The sequence below is a fragment of the Lipophrys pholis genome (genome assembly GCF_963383615.2).
Source record: "Lipophrys pholis genome assembly, chromosome: 9".
NCBI classification, from domain to species: Eukaryota; Metazoa; Chordata; class Actinopteri; order Blenniiformes; family Blenniidae; genus Lipophrys; species Lipophrys pholis.
This window is the reverse complement of record NC_137639.1, coordinates 13,909,976-13,932,170: the sequence shown is the minus strand read 5'-3', so window position 1 is coordinate 13,932,170 and position 22,195 is coordinate 13,909,976. Positions and strand designations below refer to the sequence as shown.

The 22,195-nt window shown below is 43.9% G+C and overlaps 2 protein-coding genes across 2 annotated transcripts; one reads left to right on the top strand and one right to left on the bottom strand.

The window, feature by feature from the left end:
* The first annotated feature begins 1,491 nt into the window (after positions 1-1,491).
* On the top strand, positions 1,492-15,614 carry LOC308114348 (discoidin, CUB and LCCL domain-containing protein 1). Its single transcript, XM_080471162.1, has 15 exons — positions 1,492-1,708; positions 4,099-4,320; positions 6,005-6,142; positions 8,130-8,181; positions 8,256-8,328; positions 8,427-8,560; positions 8,668-8,705; positions 8,914-9,105; positions 9,224-9,336; positions 9,468-9,642; positions 9,736-9,828; positions 9,933-10,026; positions 10,407-10,444; positions 10,536-10,643; positions 13,720-15,614. The coding sequence occupies exons 1-15, from the start codon at positions 1,606-1,608 to the stop codon at positions 14,148-14,150; spliced, it is 2,004 nt and encodes a 667-aa protein (XP_080327288.1). The 5' UTR covers positions 1,492-1,605; the 3' UTR covers positions 14,151-15,614.
* LOC308114349 (uncharacterized protein) lies at positions 14,456-21,306 on the bottom strand. Its single transcript, XM_080471163.1, has 3 exons — positions 21,074-21,306; positions 20,650-20,941; positions 14,456-17,626 (listed from the first exon to the last, which is right to left on the bottom strand). Exons 1-3 carry the CDS (start codon positions 21,098-21,100, stop codon positions 16,086-16,088), a joined length of 1,860 nt encoding a protein of 619 aa, XP_080327289.1. The 5' UTR covers positions 21,101-21,306; the 3' UTR covers positions 14,456-16,085.
* Between the last annotated feature and the right edge of the window lie 889 nt (positions 21,307-22,195).

Genomic DNA, 22,195 nt, shown 5'->3' with positions numbered 1-22,195 from the left:
CTTCAGTGAACAAACGATGCTACAAAGCAGGATATCTCTGCAGAACAAAAATCTACATAATAGCTATAAAAATTCAGTTCTTTGAATTGTAATCATATTCAATAGTGATCAATATTTTGTTTTAATTACATTTCAAGGTGGATGGGTTACATCGTGTAAATTGTTATTAAATATTAAATAAAAGCAATCGAAAAAATAGTGTTGCCTGTGTTCCACCAGAAGGTGGCAGAGTTTCCTTTCAGTTTTAGGGATATCAAAGTGTAAGTCTGGCTATACTGGTAAAAACATAGGCAAAATAGTAGAACAGAACAAGGGTTGCTCATGATTGTCCAATCACCAGTATCAGTAGGTGATTGTGAATTGTTATTAAACTATTTGACTAGTTACTTTAAAAAGAAATAGAAGAGTCACTCTCTGATGACTTCAAATGAAGAAAAACTTGTAGGCGATTGTAAATATGCTATTAATTTAAATCTACACATTTGATTTAGTTATTGTATTATTTTAATATTTCAGTTTAAAAATTGTTATTCGCTTCACTGCTATTCTTATAATGAAGCTTTTGAAGATGCTAAAACAGATATTGTATACACTCAATAAATTAGCAATCAATCAATTCATACTGTGCTGTGAGACAGGGGGGCATCTAAAGTGTCAAACATACAGCCCAAAACCAACATGTCCAATTTGAACAGTATGCAGCAGTGGAAAAAAAGCTATTTTTCTTAGTTCTGACAGCGTTGCATTCGCACTAAAGCCATACTACTGCAGCACCATGCGGCCACAAGAAGATCAGGGGTTTAAATACTGGCTGGACCTTTTCTGCAAGGAGCTTGCATGTTCTCCCTGTGTGCGTGTGTGTGGGTTTCCTCCCTCAGTCAGAAAAGGTGAGGTTCGTGGGTGAGCTTAATTTGCCCTTAGGTGTGAATGTGAGTGAGTGTGGTTGTCTGAAAAATTATTGTAAACTCATTCATCCATCTGTTTTGAGCTTTTAGTTAATTAAAGGTTTGGGGACCAGCAAAGTCAGCTTTTCATTGTACAGTGTAAATGTCTATTTATCTGTATATGTCAATAAATATCGTGTATCTTGAATACATTTCTCACATTTGCTCTTAAACTGAGGTAAAATGCTGGATTCCGTTATTTTTAGATGATTATGCTGACATTTCCAGGTTTAGACTGGCCTGCATGTGGAACCCTCAACTGTAAATAAGTTTAATACCGCTGCTCAATGTACACTGTTCTTGTCTTGAGAGTTTTCTCAATGTGAAGGGAAGGTTTCTTTTGAGTTTATTTACAATACAGCTGGCAAGCTCCATCACAACGAGGTAAGAAGTGTTTCCATCTTCGCTGGGAGTAAATCATTCGTGCTGCTACTGCCATCGGCTGCTCTGCACACACCTACAAATCAGCCCACCCCCTATTTGGGAATGGAATGCGCGAGACACTGTGATTGACAGTCGGCAGGGCCAATGGGAAGTGGAGTTCTGTCCTCGTGGCCAATAGTAAATATGCAGTACTTTGTGCTCCAACTTTTTCTTGAAGCCGAACCTTCAGCCGTCGAGGCATGCACCTTACCTTTATCCGCGCACAGCGCAGGGAATCATGCTTATGAAGTGCGAAAACATCTGGGATGCTGTGAAGTCTCTTCTCCCCGCGGTCTGGATCACTTTCAGCGTCTGTTCCGTGGCTGTCGGCGGGCAGGAGGGTAAGAAAAACCTCCCTCTTGATAAGATAAGACTGACGCGAACCCGGATTCCCAACATCTTCCTGTCATGTTGCTCACCAGGACGGCTTATTTCGAAGTTCCTGCGGATTCAAGTACGAGTTTTTATAGGTAGAGACATCGATCTATTCAGTCGAGTAAAGCACAAATGATCTCCTTTCTTTAGAAATCAGTTTATCATCTATAACTCCGTTATTATCACACTTTGCTGCGAAGTATAAATGTTTACATCTATTACCACTGTGCATTCACTGTGCACATACCTTATCATCTAAACCTATTGCTGCCCGTCTTTCTTATTTTAGAGCAAATCACTGTAACGGCACGGTGTTTTTATGTTTAAATTGTGTTTGAAAATGTAGTTTTTGGAAGTGAAGTAGGTACAAAGGTCGCACATGTGATGTCATGGTAGCATTCTTTACATACTCTAGTTTGTGCATGTTTACCTACTGATCCCAGCTATCAGCCACCTTTCCCACAGACTTCTTCTTTCTTTCTTTTTTTTTTTTTTTCAACGCAGTGGTCAAGCTTAGTATGAATCACAGTGACTGTACACACACACACAAGTAATTACTCTGCAGACTATGACTCCACCGGCCAGCCATACCACAAATCATTGTTGTGTTTGCCTGTCTCAGTAGTTTTGGTTTTTCATCTATGGGACGGTGATTAAGCCCAGAGTAAATTATTGATTCTGAATCACTTTCTCAACTTGCCAGCTGTGCTCGGTTCTCCCTGAGGTGGGGCCAGCGGTGTCAGGGAAAACATATCAGCCAAGGTGCAACAACTCAGTGACTGACACACAGGACTGGATAAGGCGATGTAGTGACAGGGAGCACAGGTGAACATCCTGTCTGCTGACGCCGACCTGTAAGGACCTGCCGGCAAAGCCGCCAGTGGAAAACAATGTTGCTGGCATGCTACCGATTGACTGTCTGCAATCCTGCCACCAAGTTTGATTTCAGTCCTTTGTAATTAAATCTCTTTCCTTAAACCGGGCAGGACGCGCGGAGGAGCATATATCCCTTTCAGTAAGAAACCAACAGACTGAAGAAGCCGGTAAACGGACTGTAGGTGAAAGAGTTCAGTGAGCAGGGGACAATAACCGGCCACCCACAACTTCCCCGGCATGGCTGCCTCTGGGGCCACCCACCGGAAAGTGACAGATCCACAGTCTGCTTCCTGCTGTTACAGCGTGTCACCGTGGTATTTCCAGGGAATCCTTTGGGGACTCCAGGAGGGGCAAAGACATTCAAAGTGTTGCGATAAGAGGAGCTGAGGAGGTGTTGGGGAGAAGGCTGGCGGGATGCAGGATGTGTGACACAGGGTGAGACGAAGGTCATCCTGTCGTTTTTCCCCAACAAATGTCCCGGAGCCTTATATGGAAGACAAGGACAGACACAGTGTTTAGGTTCCGACTCACCCTGGTGCCTGTCCTCAGGTTTTGACCATTCTGGGAACACGTCATGTCTCGACAGTTTTGGGGTTAGGGATTAGAGCAAGCCGCCCACACAGCACTAATCTACATGTGGTCACTGTAGGAATTGAGTCATTTGATTTTTCTTTTTTAGTCTGGCGGCGATGTTCAACGATATAAATATTTGTGTTTTCCTTTCCAGTTCAAGTGTTAGTCATAGCAACCCCCGGGTCAGAGGAAGTAATAAATCAACACCAAAGAACCATCCAAAGAAACTTATTCATATGAAAAGACAACAACCCTCTGATTCATCTGGCTTCAGCCTCGGGTTTTGCGATTGTAGAGAGCTGTGTCATCTCACTGTATTTTCAGAAGAGTATGGACACGCTCTGGTCTGTTGTGCATGTTCAAATCACTTTGATTACTCATCTGAAACAGTTGGAAAAAAAAAAATGGACTATTCTGTGTATTTAGTGAGAACAGTCGGGCGTAGCACACGCATAACAGACTGTATAGCTGAAATACCCAGACTTCTCTCATCATGACTGTTTGAGCAGTCTGAAAGTGTTAGTTATATTAAACCGTTCACCAACACATTCACACACCAATGTAGACGGTTTCAATGGAAGGCGTTCGCACTCCAGGATCAAACCACCGATCCTGTATTTGGAGGACAAGCCACTCTACTACCTGAGCTAAAGCTTGTCCACATATTCAGTCATTAAACGTTCGAATAAATTGTAGTGCTAATTTATAAAGAAAGCACTGGGAATGACCAAATAATTTAAAGAAAATAATAATCACTGGCCAGTAGCCTTTGGGTGTTTTAAAGAAACTTATTAGCTGCCATAAAACTCTAAAGAACGGGCAGTAAAGGCTTCATTAATGAGCTTGGTGTAAGATTTATCCAAGCACCTTTTTGTCTCCTTTTTGTTTTCCTTGTGTCATGAATCAGGTAATGGCTGTGGACATACAGTCCTGGGAGTGGAGTCTGGCACTATAGCCTCCCAGAACTACCCCGGGACCTACCCCAGTAACACCTGGTGTAGGTGGAGGCTTCGTGTGCCAGAGGGGCGGAGGCTGCTGCTGCTCTTCGGAGATTTTGATGTGGAGAGCAGCCCCGGCTGCAGCAACGGCTCCTTGGTGATCACAGATGAAAATGGAGAACCCAGGCTGGGTGAGTCCCGTTCTGTGTGCATTTCTCCTCCTGCTCACTTCCCTGACGGTCTCTTCGGTGTATCAGTAATATATTCACGGTCATGACGGTCCTTCCTCCAGTCGCCGCTATAGTATCCAAGCAGGGCAGGGCCTTTCGACTGACACACCGGCAGAAAACAGGCGAACCCAGTTTCGCAACAGACGTCTGTACGATCTGCATAGAAGCCTTGTAAATTCACGTCTTGAGGGCATGAAAAAACTGACAGCACAGCATAATGAGGGTTGAGTCAGGAGAGAGCGATATTCAGGTGGTGTTTGAAAAGAGATTCCTGTAAGGCTGGCTCGTTCACACAAGTGAAGGACCTGTGATGTCGCACCGATTCCGATCATCAATATTTTCCTCAGGTCTTAAAGGGGACAGATCGTGCTAAATCCACTTTTTTAGCCCTTAAATGCATGTTGTTGTATATTTAGAGTGTTTAGAAGTACAGAAAAGTTCAAAGTAGTCTCTTCAGGTGCTCCGTTGATATCTTTATATTCTGTTTTGGTCATATTTTGCGATCGGTTTCGATTTTTCTATTCTCTATTACGTTTTTTGAACAATGACGTCACAGTATTCGCAGCGGAACTGCCAAATTAGGACATCGACACTTCGAGCAATCCGCCATTTTTGTTTCTCGCTGCGATTTTGTAGTCCAACCGAAGTTACGAGAGGATAAGTCGAAATGTTCGGTTGTTGGATGTAGTAACCCACAAGCTTCGTTACACCGTCTCCCAGCATCAGAACCTTTTCGAAGTGCCTGGTTGAGTTTTAGTTTTCACAGAAATGTACCCACATCTGTGGGTAAGGTCATTTTTGTGTGCGCGAATCACTTCAAGAATGACTGCTTCAGCAACCCCCGCCAGTATAAAGAAGGATTTGCCGAAAGACTTGGTCTGATTGAGCGGTCAGTTCCTTCTATCTATGGAGACGACGAACAGAGCACTTCGGTAAGCTGTATATAACGCTAAAACGTGTGATGATAAGACGTCCCTGTCATTGTTTTGTTAGCATTAGCAGTTGCACCGTCTTCATATGTTAGCGCTGTGTGCTCGTTTTAGATTATAATGTAACTTCTGTGTTAAATAGTCGTTGTAATACAGGCAGTATTGTAGTAGTGGGCATGGATGGAGAAGTTAGTGTAAATATAGTAACACACCATTGCGTTACATCCATATGAAGACGTTGTTCTGCAGCTGCATCATCGTCATTTTCATCTCGCTCCGCCGGGTCCGACTCTGGCTCCAACATGTATGGCTGGATGGACAAATCTTCCGTTGTTGACATTTTGTAAATAATGTGTGAATATAAAGTTTCTGCGCCGCTAGATAATTGTATCTGTTCTATCAAACTACAAAGATGGCCGAACAGGGTGGCGTTGAACCGAGTGTCACCTCTGCAACCTGGAGAGGAGGCGGGGTATGAAGTGTCTCATTTGCATTTGAAGAGACCGCCCCAAAACGAGTTGCTCTCAGAAGCGCATCAGAAAAGGGGTAGAAAAGGGGCCTGTGGAGCTCTAATAATGAGGAATTCAGACCCAAGCATTGCAGTTCCGCTTTATATAGACCACAACTGTATGATTTATATGTAAAAAGGAAGGATTTAAAAGCATGATATGTCTCCTTTAAAAGTAGCGTGTTCATGTTTCTGTTCTCATCCTCAGGTCCGGTGTGCGGGAAACTTGATGCAACGCAAAAAAATGTGACGCTCACGAGCAATGAAGTGACGGTGACGTTCAGGTCGGGCCCCCACCGGTCTGGACGGGGGTTTCTGCTCTCCTATGCCACAGAGCAGTATCCAGGTATGGCTGGGACCGTCTGGTTAACTGATCATCTTACTAAAGACATTTGGAGCTTCAGTGAGTGTATGAGGGCAGTGATGCACTTCTGAAGTCTTCATGCTCAGAGTGCTGCAGACTTGATGTATTTTTGTAGCCCATTGAAGTTAATGTCACTCTCGTTACCTTTACTATAACTTTTACATTTTTAAGTTAATAATACGAACAGGTTTATTTCATTAAGATAAGGGATCATCAGTTCTCTCACTTTAGAGGTCCGTAGACCAGTAGACGCAAATAGTTAATCTTAGGTTACAAAGTATCTTAACATTTGCATTAACTCAGCCCCACCACTGATTAACTTATACATTTTTAATCTGACTTACCTTTCTTAAAGCATCAATCGACCCTTTTTCACATGGTCCTTTTGATGCAGCTTGGTTCAATTTAAATCGAGAAAAAAATGATGAAAACATAAACAGTAAAAAGGAAGACGGGAATACTTGGTGATTACGAGAATTGAGAGAAAGCACAGTGGATTTCGCACAACTTTAAAAACTAACGAGAAAAACTGTCATAATGACAAATCAGGCTACACTAATGGTAAAACCAGATACAAATAATACAAGTGATAACAAAAAGAAAACAGGTGATAACATCCAGGTAAGACCATAGTTAAAGTGTTTAGAAAAGGACAAACAAGCTAACAAACAAGACTAGATGAATATTTTTAAAATATTAAAAGACAAATAAACTTTAATCAATTAATCATCAACTTTTCTTTCAAATGTTTCTTTTAAACAATTGAACATGACCTGAAACACACTCTGAACTGGATAAATGTAGAAGTTGAAACATTACGTTACGAGTCACAAATCAGCTCAGACCTTCATACAAGCAATTTAGCATAAATTCATTCTGGACGTTGAACAAAACGCTCTTATTTGTTTGGGTTTCAGCTGCATTCCTGCATTGTGTAGTACCACTGTAATGTTGTCACTGTTGCTGGATGTGAAGAGCAGCGAACCCCAGCATTGCAAAGGCCTGATTTGTAGTGCGTGCATGCTTACCAGTTTACTCTGTTTCGTTTTAACACCAGCGTCTGTGTGAATATTGAATTTTGTGGGCACTCACTTGTGTGTGGGTGTGTGTGTGTGACCGTATGAGTCACTGCTTATTGGCATTCATCCTCCACCTTCCTGTTTTCTGAGAAAAGAGTCAGACTTCTCTCAGGCTGAATGAAGTGAGGCCTCAGGCTTCAGTCTGTCACTTGGACAGACTTGCCAACCCCTTCCTCCTCCTCCTCCTCCTCTTCATTAGCCTATTAGCGACTACAAACTCACTGTTGTCCCATGTTAGTTCCCATAAGGCTGCTCAGCCCAATGACCATGTTTTTCGTGTTCACACATTAGGTCTGTAACTCTTTCCTCATCACCGCTGCAAACTTAGATGTGCACAGACACCGAAAATAAACGTTCAGATGTTTGCGTCCCATTTCAGATTTCGTCCCAGAGTAATACTACGTTGAAGATGGTTTCTGTGACGATCTAATGACCCCGCAGACGTGTTTACTATGAATACCAGTCTACACTTAGAGATAGCGCTCGTCTGTGGGTGAGGTCATCTGTACTGCACAACGTCATCATTTCCTGTTTTTTTGCAGAGCTGTTTATGAAATCCGCCGGTGTCTGGCGCTAAGCTCATGTTCAGACACACAAACCACTGTCTGTTAACCGTGGACGCTGGCTATACCCGTGAACTGTGACAGAGTCGCCCTAAAACAAAGGGCTTAGTCACATCAACAGTGACGACCGCTCGTCCCCTAATATAGCACACTGGGTCGCTGGACTTTTGTCCCACACACCATCTGCATTTCTGTATTTGAGTGAATGGTGGGACGTTTTACATAAGCCCCAGGCACACGGTCCCACAAAACAAGAACAAAAAGGTGACAAAGTTCACCCACACACACTTTCTCCTAACCTCTGTTGTTGTCGGGTTTTTTTTTCAGATCTTATTTCTTGTTTACGACGAGGATCTCATTTTAACATGCAATATTTGAGGTAAGCTTCCGACGTCTACGTCTGCTCCGTCGTGGCTGCGAGTGTTTCTCACATGTTGTGCTGCTGCCTCTCAGCGTGTACTGCCCTGCTGGATGTAGGAATGTAACAGGCGACGTTTGGGGGAACTCTGAATACGGTTACAGAGACGTAAGCGCGCTAATTTATTTTTTAATATTTCTCGAGTTCACATCATTTTTTGACAAATTTCTTGCTGAAAGTGCCTCCACCTTTCTACTCCGCCGCAGACCTCAGTCCTGTGCAAGTCCGCAGTACATGCCGGAGCCACGTCTGACAGTCTGGGAGGTCGCATCGCTGTGAATCGTGGGAAAAGTCTTACTCTCTACGAATCCACCTTTGCCAATGGAATCCTGTCTAAAACGTGTGTTGTTGTTGTTTTTTTTTTTTAATGATTGTGTTACATGTGAAAAGATCTAGTTTGTCCAAAGTATTTCAAGTACTAACCTTTCAGCCGTTTTCTTTTGACAGTGGATCTTTATCGGAGAAGAAGCTGCTGTTCAGCCATGGTACGGGCCGCATGTGGCGTCTGTGTCGGCACGCAGTAAACCGACTTAAAGGAAACATCACATGATGCAGCACATTCCTGAAAGCACACTGCAGAGTTTTGAATTTTAGATATTTTTATTTTACTTAGTTGGGGAATTCTTCACGGAAAATACTGCTGTGTGGGTTTCACTAACCAGACCAAGGGCCTTTTCTCTGCTCCCCGAACAGAATGTAAAAACACCCTGACTGTGTCGGGTTTAAATGCCTCATCTTTCTGGGAGAAGAACAGTCCGGAGCGCAGAATGTTCTGGTCCCCGGGAAGCATGGATCGAAGCCACGAGTTCCTTCTCTGGGCGGCAGACGGCAAAGATCCCAACCCGTGGGTGGAGATGGAGCTGAGTGACAGAAGCACCATCACCGGTACAAAACAACAAGTTTGAATTGTCATTTCTATGCGAATGAGTAAAAACACTTAACTTCGTCACAGCTGCAGTTCTAAAAAGAAAACAACTTGCTTTCTTTCTTTTTTTCTCCTCAGGAATATTAACAATGGGATCAAATGAGTTCTACATAAAAACCTACGTTCTTCTTTTTAGCAAGGACAGAAAGAACTGGAGGCTTTACAAAGGTGCTCTAAGCAAAGAGAAAAAGGTGGGTGTAGCACCGCATGCTTTTTACATTCACTTGTTAACGTGACGACCTCACGTGGCAGCGGTGGTTATTGGTGGAGCAGTCGCCTCTGTGTTCTGGGAAACATGACCACAGTTCCTATATGCACTCAGGTGTTTGAGGCCTACAGCGATGGCCACCTCAGGGTGCTCAACAGTCTGTTTCCTCCGGTGGTGGCTCGATTTGTTCGGCTGCAGCCACTCAGCTGGAACGGGAGGGTCTCAGCCCAGATCCAACTTCTCGGCTGTCAAGTGGCAAAGGTCACACCGAGGTCACGTTCATCCGGAGGTGGGTGAGAAAAATGGCAAATGAGTGTCAAATGAAGACCGTCATTGTTTGATCGCCTGTCCGAATACTGCAAATGTGCTTCTTGCTGGTCAGAGTCTCCGTCCATCAAAGTGAACATGGGCACATCACAACCAGGCCCATCTACAGCCTCCACGGAGGGTCCAGTGTTGGTGGAAACAACACTAAGTATGTATCACCATCGGGGTGGGGGGGCTACTGTGAAACTGTGTCCTTAAAGAGTTAAACAGTTTAACAAATGTTTAGTTACTCAGACACTGACACTGTTGCAGGCTCCAGTCAGCCGGTGATGGTGGCAGTGGGCGTGGTCCTGGGCCTGATCATGTGCGGGAGCTGCTTGTTGGCTGGAGTCTGGTGGAGGCGAAGGTACTGTACATTAATACCGCTGAAGATTGATCTGGACACTGAACTGTAACACACAGAGGGCCACCAGTACATAACAATGCATGTAATACAATGACACCGAAACTAGCAATACACTATAATGTGTCACGTCTTGTTTTAGTCTTTTCAAGTTGAGCTTAAAAGTTATGACATTCACGAATACAGTGTCCTAGAAAAGGAGATTTCATGATAATTAAATGTTTCTTCTTTTGTGTTTTTTTCTTATTAAATAAAAAAAAAGTGGCAAAAGTATTGACTTATAATTTTTTTTAAATTAACGTGTATTTTATTTGTGGTCAATGACTTGTAATAGTGCAAGGTTGCAATACGTAGTATTCACTCATCCATGTTTTTTTATTCAGGAAAAAAGATTCCCAGCTGAAGTACTCCTTGCCCACAAGTAAGTCAGGTCACTTTAATTTCTGACTACTATGTTAATCTCACGTCGTCAAAGAGCAGACAAATAATATTTGTGTTTGTGTCTCAAATAGATTGTCAGAGTTTCAAAGCAAAGAGTCCTCCCTGCTCGCAATCAGAGCTGATCTCCTATCCTCTGGAGCGAAATGTCCATGATGCCCTGCCGAGCCCCCCTCTCAATGGTAAGAATGTCTGGATATTTATTTTTCAAACACAGATCACAACTGTAGCTCTGAGTACCATCGCTTTTTACTGCCTCCCTCAAACCCCCCCCCACACACGTCTTTCCCGCTCGACCAGTCTGTGGCTCAGTGGTCAGTTTGAGCAGCTCATGCCCGGCCTGACAGGCAAACACTTCTCTCCGCAGGCTGTCCATTCTTCCCCCCGGCTCAGCCCATCACCCAGTCACAGTATAAACATTCCTTTCTTTGGTCCAAGGAGCCTCTCTGAAAGAGACCCTTTAATTGGAGCTCGATAAAGGGCGCTGGGCACTGGGCCTACCCCCCCACCCCCACCCACCACCACCAGTCCCATCTCTGCCTCCAACCCCCCCCAGGAGGCCCTTCACTGAGAGGTCTAGTGGTAAACAGGACAGAGGGTCAATGCTAAGACAATCAAAGCCCTCACTAAAGCCCGTCTAATTAAAATAGCTCTGGGTTTGAGGTTCCCTGTGGGATCTTGAGGAAGGTCTGGGCCTCCCACGCCACAGCCTCTGTTTGAACAGTGAGTAGAGCCCAAGTTGCACTTTAAGCCTCCTTAAACTGTGGGGGGGGGGGGGGGGGGGGGGGGGGGGGGGGGGCACATTGTTGGTGGCCGGACAGCTCACGCAGTGTCTGTGCATTGGCAGTTAACAACAAAACAAAAAAACAGAAAAACACATTCCCAGACCTTTCTGCATGAGACACAAATGAGTAACGAAGATCCCCTATGGCCAAAAAAGATACAAATATGCTTTTGGAGGAACTTTTATAATTTGTTAGATATTACTAGTGATGCACTGCTTTGTTCCAACAATTAAAACATTTTTCTTTATATATATCAACAGTAAAATATATTTTTGTCTTAATTAACTAAAACAGGAGATGTGCAAATTGGCATAATGCTGCAGCTCAAATGATGTTTTAATTACAAAATGATTACAGTCCTTGCTTTAAATAGATTAAAAAGGTTCATATCTTCAAAAAGTAAACCACTGATTGACTTTTTCTATTTACCAAAGTTAAAAATTAGAAGACATAAAGTTGTCTAATGAAAATCATCAACTTTCAGCTTTAGGTGTCATTAGATGATCCTTCCTGACAAATTCATTTTAAAACCTCAATGGGTATGAACTCCTCTACGTAGCTGCCCGAGGACATAAAACTGGATTTAATTGATGGCTACAAAGCTCGAGAAGCGTATAAAAAGATATCAAAGTGTTTCCAGCTTGCCAGTTCAATAGTCTGCCGTGTAATTAAGAAATGGCAGCTCCAAGGAACCGTAAAAGTCAAGAAAAGCTCTGGAAGATCAAGAAGAAAACTGTGGAGTGGAAACACTCATAAGACTGTACAGGCTCCTGAACAGACTCAGCTGCTGTGTGTGTGTGTGTGTGTGTGTGTGTGTGTGTGTGTGTGTGTGTGTGTGTGTGTGTGTGTGTGTGTGTGTGTGTGTGTGTGTGTGTGTGTGTGTGTGTGTGTGTGTGTGTGTGTGTGTGTGTGTGTGTGTGTGTGTCTGCATTCAGCCAATTGTTAAAAGATTAAGATTCACGTTATTTCCCCTAAATATATGTATGGATCCTATTCTGTTTAATACATATTTGAATTAGAATTAATAATTCAGGTCACACACTTAAACAGTCTGAATATAATGGTAAAGTTATTTTCTTTGATCATGTAGACTAACATATACAGTATTTCAGGGTTGTTGTTTTTTTTAAATGTTTTGCACCTTTTTGGCGTTATACATAATTTAAGATGATTGGTCATGATAATCCAAAATAGGGTATTTGACAATATGTCATGAGTTCACATTTCTTTCCTAATTGTCACATTTAGGAACATTTCAAATGTTTGAGTTTGTTACGAGTGTTGGAAAAAAAAACATCCTACAAACCGCGTTATCCAGTTCCGGGTCATGATGTGATGGAACCAATCCCAGCTGACAATGGGGTGGAGGCAGGAGACACACTGGACAGGTCACCAGTCCATACATGCTCAGGGAGAACATGCAGGCTCCACTGTTACGACCCTGGATTGATGTGGGAAAGGGGGGGGTGCAATATAAAAACCAGATGGAAATTGGTTTAGCACAAAATTATTTTTATTTTCCTCTCTTCTAAACAGTAGACATCAGGCTTCTTCAAACACACATATATATATATATATATATATATATATATATATATATATATATATGTGTGTGTTATACGGTTATACTGTATATATACGGAAACTGCTTCATAAAGAACCAAAACAACAGTAACAATAGAAAAGAGAACACGTAAAGCTCAAAAAAAAAAAAGGTACGCAATCAGCAAACAAATGAGGAGGGAGTTACACACCCTCAAATCTTCTTCCATATTATTATTTAGCTCCAATGATGCAGCAAAAATATCACAAGTTTCAGCGAACACCAGTCGGCCCAAGCCGAGCCGAGCCACCGGCGCGCTCTGCTGCTCTCCCTCCTCCTGGAGGTTTGTGGCTTCTAATTGGTTTAAGACGTCCCACAATCAGTCGCTGATGCCGAGCAGCTGTCACTCAGGTCCATGACCGCACCAATCAGCTGTCTGGTTCTCTCAAGGTGTCTCTCCAGTGAATGGCGTTTGGGCCCCCCAAAGCAACCTGTCCAATGTCCTGACACAGCTGAGGACGGTTAAACACGAGGGGAGGGAGACTGTGGAGGGCAGCGCCCGTAACATTAACGCAGAAAGCCTTGGACTAGACTCAAACCCACGGCATTCTTACTAGGAGGCACTAACCACCGCACTACTGGACAGCCCAGAACTATTTGAGTGATCCCCTTTTATTTGAGAAGCACTTGTACTGCAGATGTCTGTTCATTTTAATCTGATGTTGGGTTGAAAAGGCTCCAGAAACGCTGCTGAAGTAGTGTTACAGAAGGTGTTGCTGTTAAGTCGCCACAAGAAATTGGAAAAAGAAAAAAAACATTTAAAAATAATAGAATTCACACCGACAGGCCTGAATCTGAAGAGCTGAATCTCAAAATGAATAAAAAAAACAAAACAACACTTTGTAATTGAATTGATTTTCCCTTTTCCAGACTACGCTGAGCCGGCTCTGACAGCGATTGCACAGAAGGTGGGGTCCACATTCAGACCGTCCTCAAACGAGGGCTACACCACTCCCTTCCCGTGCAGCCACTACGACACTCCCGGCAGTGTGCCGGAGTACGCCGAGCCTCTCCCTCCGGAGCCCGAGTACGCCACCCCGTTCAGCGAGCAGCCGTCCGAGTGCAAGCCGGCAGCCCTGATGGGGATCGCCCACGGAGGCAAACATCATGGCTGTCCCGCTGCGGCACCTCCCACATCAGGCCACAGCCAGTACGACTGCCCTTCGCACCGCATGCTGTTCAACGGCTACTGCACCCCGGTGCTACACGCCAACGGCCCCAGACCAGTCAGCGCCGTCTACGCCGAGCCCAAGTCGCGTGACTGTTTACTACAGAAGCACACATATGAAGAGCCTTTGTGAGCGCTGCAGGTTTGGACACGTACAGAGAGGAAAAAGCTCTTTTGAGACACCAGAGGAGCACAAGCTGTGATCTCAAGAGGACACTGAGCTGGACCGTGCTGTCCAGAGTGCACTGGTGCGGATCATCCAACGGGAGCGACGCTACTTTGAACCACCACACATCAAGAGAGGGTACACACTCGGAGCACACAATGACCTGAGAGCCATATGGACACAAATCTTTCCTCCCGGGAAGATTGTTGGAGAACAGTGTTTTTTTTTTCTTCTCATGTTTGCAGGCAGAAAAGAGAAGTCTGGCCGTGTCTCAGAGATACTGTTTATTGATAGAAATCACACGCTGCACTTTCCAGAAACACAGAAATGTGACCTTCCCGTCGACGTAACCGGCTGAAGAAAACATGAAATATCCTCACGAAACATTTTACTCACAATGTATGATTTCTAACATTTCCATTAAAAGAATTAAGAAGCACTGAAAAGGATACATTGTAACAGTGGTCAGGAGTGTTGCTATGATTGCTTATAACCACTAGGTGGCTCCCATGACCTCCAGATACCATGGATTATCTGCTGGTTCTCAATCTCGGATTCCGATGAACCATTTGGAATAGGTGCAGTGAGATAACAATAAATCACATGTTCAGACTGAAGTACAACAGAGACACAAGGCAGGACGCTTCCAATATCACAAACACACCAACGCTGAAGAAGTTCAGTAAATCACAAAGCCTTGATATTGTCCATACGCTTTCCAGCATGTGGCCTTCATGTTATATGTTGTACTGCTGTTCTTTTTATTTGAACATTAATGCCCCAAAATTTCACTGGATTCTTAAATTTTTTTTACATGGAAAATATTGTTTCTGAATTGATCAAGTTACTAAATTATTAATTGAATTCATGACATTGCTCTTCTCATTTATCATTGTAATGGAAACCTACAGAGACGTTTATTTAATATAAAATTTTACTTTTTTTCCCCCCGCCGTTAGAAGGCATTGTGTATAAGAAAGGGACAGCTGCCAGGTTATTCAGTAGGAAAATGCTACTGAAGCTTTGGCACACTTTTGAGTTGTCACAGCGCGGCAAAGGGGAAGAAGTTTTCCACTGCGGAATAAGGCACAATAAAACCATATGGACAAAAACTACCAGCCGGCTTTGACGCGTGATTGGAACAAGTGCTTATGTTGTGTTTGCATTACAACAGACGTGGAGCCTCCAGGAAAGAGCTTCCAAAAATATCTTAAAATATTTACAATGCTTCTCATTTGCCTCGCGGGGCTTCTCCAACGGGTAAAATAGTCGTACTTTGCTCCAGATCTAATAAAGAAATGATTGCTGGATTTGGAAGAGACCTCGTATTTGTGGTATTATTTAGAAGCATGAACATTTGTAATTCATGAGATATCGAGCACGTGTGCGAAATGTCAAGCAAATATAGAACTCAAATAAAACTTTGATTCCAATTTTGCAGGAATTGTGTACAACAAGGAGCCAACTCACGCATTTTATAGAGGCGAGGAGAATATGAGAAGTACGCGACGTTCTCACTGTGATATGAAGTGTTAACCACTCCACCACGGTGCAGCCCAGTACCTCCACGCTGTCACTGTGTGAATATTGTTGCCAACGTGTGTACTATGTTTTCCAATGAGTCGCTAGTTGTTGCAGCCAAGAAAAATAAAGCGCTTCAAGCTCAGACATGTAGTAGAGGAAGATCTGCACAGACTGGATCTCGAAGTGGCAGAGAAATATTTGACAAATGTAAAATGATACTCATCACTACTTTGTCCTGTGGTGACAACGGGCATGTCTTTGTACAAACAATCAACTGAACCCTTCTCAAATATGCAGGGCACATCAATCAAGCTACATTCGGAATAGAAAAGCTGAACGTTTTGCACAAACCAACTGGAGTTTTTCAATTATTCACCGTCACTCAGTGTTTTCCTGGACCCGCTCACTGGCGCTGAACTCTTTCCTCTGCTCCTCATCCTCCCCCTCTTCCTCCCCTCCCCCCTCATGGGAGTAATGCACCAGACTTTGGTGTCTGTTCCTGGATGGGGCATCTTTAAAGCGCTGCCCACAGTCCTCACACGCATACAGAAGCCCCTCTGGGTTTGGCGCTTGCGACTGAGATTTGTGCTCGTTCCCACTGAGCAGTGCGGCGCCTGACCGAGCCTCCAGCAGCCCTGGAGGATCTTGGGAGTTGGGGGCTGTGCGCGAGCCGCTGTCGGAGTTGACGAGTGTGGCGCTGGTCGTCGGCGAAGTTCTCGGGCGACCAGGTTGACCACCGTGACCCGCCGGCTCTCGATAGGCACCGGTAGCTTCGGGAGCGAGCCCGTGGACCGTGCGGTAGTGGAAGCCGATCCCGGAGCGATTGGAAAAGCCTTTGTCGCACAGGCTGCAGACGAAGGGCCTCTCTCCTGTGTGGATGCGGATGTGGATCTTGAGCGCCCCGGACTGAGTGAAACACTTCCCGCACTGGCTGCAGCGGTAGGGCTTCTCACCTGTGTGGGTCCTCTGGTGGGCCCGGACCCCCGCCAGGTGGGGAAACCCCCTGCCGCAGAAGCCACAGGAGTACGGCCTTTCGCCCGTGTGAATCCGCCTGTGGATCTTCAGCGCGCCCGACTGGCTGAAACTCTTCCCGCAGTCCGAGCAGGAGTAGGGCCGAGCGCCCGTGTGCACGTTGAGGTGTATGCGGAGGTTGCTGTGAGAGTTGAAGGCCCGACCGCACTCCGTGCAGAGGAAGCCGGGCGGTTTCTGAGTGTGTTCGGAGCGCTGGTGCTGCAGCAACTGGGACGGCCTGGGAAAAGTGGCGGCGCAGTGCATGCAGGGATGCAGCGAGAGCAGAGAGGGAGCCGCCCTGCTCCTTTCCTCTTGTTGCGGCGGCTGCCGGTGCTCGTGGTGGCACACCTGAGGACAGGAGGGACAGGAGCGCTGGCAGCACAGGGACGGGAAAGGACCCGCCAGCTGTGAGGCGTGGGAGTGGGCAAACTGGGGACAGGGCAAACAAGACGTCAAGGGGCAGTGGTGGTGGTGAAAGTGATGGTGGGCGTGTGTGTGGGCATACGGGGAGTCGGCACCCTCCCGCTGGCTCAGGATCTGGGAGCAGGTGTGGAGGCTGCGGTGGCAACACAGGCAGGGAAACACAGGGACGTTGGACAAGGTGCCCGAAGACACTCTAGAAGCCAGAGTTTCAGAGTTTTGATCTTTGTTCTGCCCTCTTCTGTCTCTGGTGTCCCCCTGTGGCCGGTGTGACGGCCTTGCGTCGACCTCAGATGTGGAACTGTGTACCGTGGTGTCTGATAAGCACCCATCCAGGCCGACAGCCGGGTTCCTGCTGAGGTCTTTGGGTTGGCACGCTGTATTCGAGTGTGCCGCTGAGGACAGGGATGGTCTGGGTGTTAATGTCGTGAAAGTTGGAGGAGAAGTGGAGTACGGGCAGCCGGGGCAGGTGCAATAGTGATGCACATCTACGTCGGAAAAACAAACAGAATTGAGTTTGGAGAAAGTCGAACACAAAGATCATTCAGTTTATGCAAGGACAGAAACCTTACAAATATATATTGTATTTTAAAGTATTACAATAATAAACTAAGTTATTCTTAGTCTTAAGTACTATTTAACCACTAAAAATCCTCCAGCTTATTCTATGATGTAGTAAATGTCCAGGAATTCTATGTTTTAAGGGTTGCCTATATTTTCCATGAGAATAATTCTCCACTTTACTACCACGTCTAGATATTTTACGTGAGGATCCAAAAAACAAAAAAGGCAACACAAAATACTAGTTTGTCAAGGAGAAGAACAATGCAGTCCATGTCGTGACGCAGCACAATAATGATTAAGTTAAAGGAAAAGAAAATATTTCCAAAAATCCAAATACTGAAACATCTACATTCTTTAGATTATTCATTCATTCATTCATTCATTCATTTTCTTCCGCTTATCCGTTTCCGGGTCGCGGGGGTGACAGTCTGAGCACTGTCACCCAGATCACAATGCACCATTTAAGAACCTTCCTGCAGGTGGTGAGCCCACGGGAAGATGGCGCCCGGCGTGGGACACGAACCCACTACCCTGAGATTGTGAGTCTCATGCTCTACCAACTGAGCTAGCCTGTAATCTTTAGATTACTTATAAGTAAATATTTCAAAAGGTTTTGTTGCTTTATTCTTTAGGATTGGATCTTATATGCCATTAGGATACAAATTCTGTATTACAAAATATTAGAACGTTTCAGGATATTCGTTATTTAACCAGAGGCCATAATCACACACAAATACATTTTTGATGCTTGAAAGCTTTTTAGTTTTTATCCTACAACTGTAGGAGTACACTTGATTATAGCTTGAAGCAGGATAGACAGATTGGATTTAGTTTTTTTCAAATCATGAAACATTATTCCTATCAGGGCGACATAATATCTGAAACACAGCATAGAATTCAGCCTGATTCAATTCAATTCAACTTTATTTATATAGCACCAGATACAACACGGTCATCTCGAGGTGCTTTGAACAGAGAAAAACCCAACGAATCCACATGAGCAAGCAGATTTATTTGCAATTTATTTCCCTCTAACAGGAAGAAACCTTTGTAGAAACCAGACTCGGAGTCTTGGGTCTCGCTTTAAAAGAAGTTTAAAGAGTTTAAAGTTGTTAAGAGCTTTATAAGTTTGAAGGAGGATTTTAAATTCTATTCTGGATTGAACAGGGAGCCGATGAAGAGAGGTTAGTACTGGAGTGATGTGATCTCTTATTCTGGTTCTTGTCAGGACTCTGGCTGCAGCGAATCAACTGAAAGACTTTTTAAGCAGTTATTCGGACACCCTGATAATAAGGAGTTACAATAGTCTGCTCTCGAAGTAACAAATGCGTGGATTAGTTTTTCAGCATCACTCTGAGTCAGCATGTTTCTAATTTTGGAAATATTATGTAAGTGAAAACAGGCAGCCCTGCAGATTTGTTTAATGTGGGAGTTGAAGGATAAATCCTGGTTAAAAAGAACTCCCAGGTTCCTCACAGTGGTACTGGAGGTCAAAGTAATACCATCTAGTGTTCCTATATCTTTGGATAATTTCTCTCTAAGATGTTTTGGGCCAAATATAATAATTTCAGTTTTATCCGAGTTCAGAAGCAGGAAATTACCGCTCATCCAAGCCTTCGTGTCTTCAAGACAACAAGACAAGCTTCTAGTTTAGAAAGTTGGTTATTATCGTCAGGTTTCATAGATAAGTAGATTTGTATGTCATCTGCATAACAATGGAAGTTAATGGAGTGTTTTTTTAATAATATTCCCTACAGAATGTATGTATAAAGTGAAAAGTATAGGAACTAAGACAGAACCCTGTGGAACTCCATGTTTAACTGTACCTTTAAGCCTGATGGTGTGTTCTCGTCTCTGTAATAGGATGTTATAATCAATAGTATCAAATGCAGCACTGAGATCTAACAGGACCAGAAGAGACCCGTCCTTTGTCTGAGGCCATGAGAAGATCATTAGTAACTTTGACCAGAGAGTCTCTGTACTATGATGAGCTCTAAAACCTGAATGGAAACACTCAAATAAGTCATTTTTGCTTAAATGGTCACATAACTGACTTGCAATCACTTTTTCTAGGATTTTAGAAATAAACTGAAGGTTGGATATCGGCCTGTAACTTGCTAAGACACCTGGGTCAAGGTAAGGTCATTAGTAGGGCTAATGGTGTGACAGCTGTTTACTGCTGGATCCATGGATAGAACTGAAGTATGAATGAAATATTGATGGGAGTACTTCCCCGAATTTGGCTACAGCATTGTCTGATAGATGTCTCTTATATTTCAATTCATTTTCAGGGGCTATCAAGCCAGTTAATGTAAAAATTCAAATGATATCAGGAAGTGATCTGGCAACAGAGGGTTGTGGGGAAGAACCACTAATTGATTAATGTCAATACATAAGTGAGGACAAGATCAAGCGTGTGATTAAGATAATGAGTGGGTTCATTCACCTGTGAAAATCCCAATTGTGTTCAGTAATGAGCTAAACGCAATGTCTATCATTGTCAACGTGAATGTTAAAGTCACCCAATATTATGACTTTGTCTGAACTCAGTACTAAAGTAGAGAGAAATTCAGAGAGAAATCTAGAGTATGGTCCAGGAGGACGGTACACTATGACAAGCAGAACGGGCTGCTGTGTTTTCCGGTCAGAGTCGTGAGATTTAGATTTAGACTTTCAAAGGATTTCTGTTTAAGATTTAGTTCTGGGATCAATAAGAAGACAAGAGTTATAAATAGATGCTCCTCCTCCTCCTCGTCCAGTTTCTCAGGGGACATGATGATTAACATGAGTGGTGATGATTAACTTCTCCTGGTTGCTCAGCGTGCACAGGAGTGAGGCATTAACAGCTGGTGGGAGTGTTTCTCACTTCTGCACACTGGATTGGTGGCTTCAAGCTCATCTGAGGCACCTGGAGCCGGATGCACCAATTTAATCATTCTGGACTGACCGTGTCTCCTGTCCCTGGCCTCTCCCTTCTTCTGTGGAGCCCTGGCCTGGACCTGCCTGCCTGCTGGGGCCTCCGTCTTCTCCTGTGCATGTCGAAGTGGCTGCAGAGGGTCAAGTGAAGCAGCCTTGAAGCCCAAAGCAGCAGAAGCTCCTCCTCCTCCTCCTCCTCCTCCTCCTCCTCCAGCCACACCCCACGCTGCGTTCAGCACATCTGGCTGGCTTTTGAAGGAGTTTCCAGATGTGAGCAGGTCTCCAATGAACTGGTGCATGTCCATCCAGGAGCACTGAGCTTGCTGTAGAGAGAAGAGCACAGAGATCTACAGTGTAATATTCCTCAAACCACCACAACTAGAAAAAAAATAAAAAATAAAATAAAATCAGCGGTAAGATTACGTGTCAGCAAAGACAGGAAAAAAGTATCTTACAATATCAGCACTCTTGTCTTTGTCCATGAATCCAAATAGACGTGGCGGCTGGAGACAGAAAGATGGCTCGGTTCTCAAAAATGCTCGAACTCCGGGTCACGACAGCGACAGGAAAATATGAAACACAACAAATAAAAGAAAAAGATTGTCTTTACGCCATCGCAACTCCACTCTGTGCCCCTCCAAGAAGCCAACCAACATCCCGTCAATACATGGTACACTTCCGGGTCTGTGACGACGCACGTGACGGGAGTTGTAGTCCTTCTTTTACGTCTCATCTTTTTCCACAGAATAAACAATATGAAAATGTTGATGTTTTTTAATAGTATAAAGCTGTTTGACATTACCAGAGAAGAGTTGGTAAATATATTATGGGTGAAACCAACAAATCATCCTACAAATGCATGTCCCTTACAAACATAACACCTTTAAGAATGAAAATAATCAGACTTTGCAATAGTTTTATCGCCAAGAAACAACATCTCAACTACAGATGTTCCTACTCGGCAGTTGTTTTTTTTAATGATACATTTGTTTCTTGGGTGAATACTTACATTTTCTCAGCATGTCAATATTGTGTTTAGCATTGACACTATAAAGTGCATGTATTTAATATAGTTTTGATCAGTGAGATTTCTGTTTCCCAACTTCTTTTGTATTGTAAATCAGTTTAAATCATGGAGTCACTTATTTTTTTTCTGCCACTTTATTCAACATAGGGTTGCAGGGAACATGGACGCACATATTTTACAGAGCACAATTATTTTTATGCCCCAAAGGCCAGTCGACCTTGTTCAATTGCACTGAGATGCAACCAACTTCAAATACAGCCTGTCCCAGCTGGAGTAAGGGACTCTCTTGTTTTGGTGATTTTTGATGAGGACATATCTGGCTTTCATAAGGATCTCTGACACCGACGCCCTGACATGGACCCTCCGCTATGACAGTGATAACCACTGTATCATCAGTCTACCCAAAATCATTGCAATCTAGCAACATGACGTCCAAATGTCTCCTTTGGTTGTTTTTTTTAAGTCCTTGTCAAATGTGAAGTAACATTCCTGATATTTAAATAATAAAATGACTTTGGATTTTGATAAAAGTTCACAACAATCAGGTAAA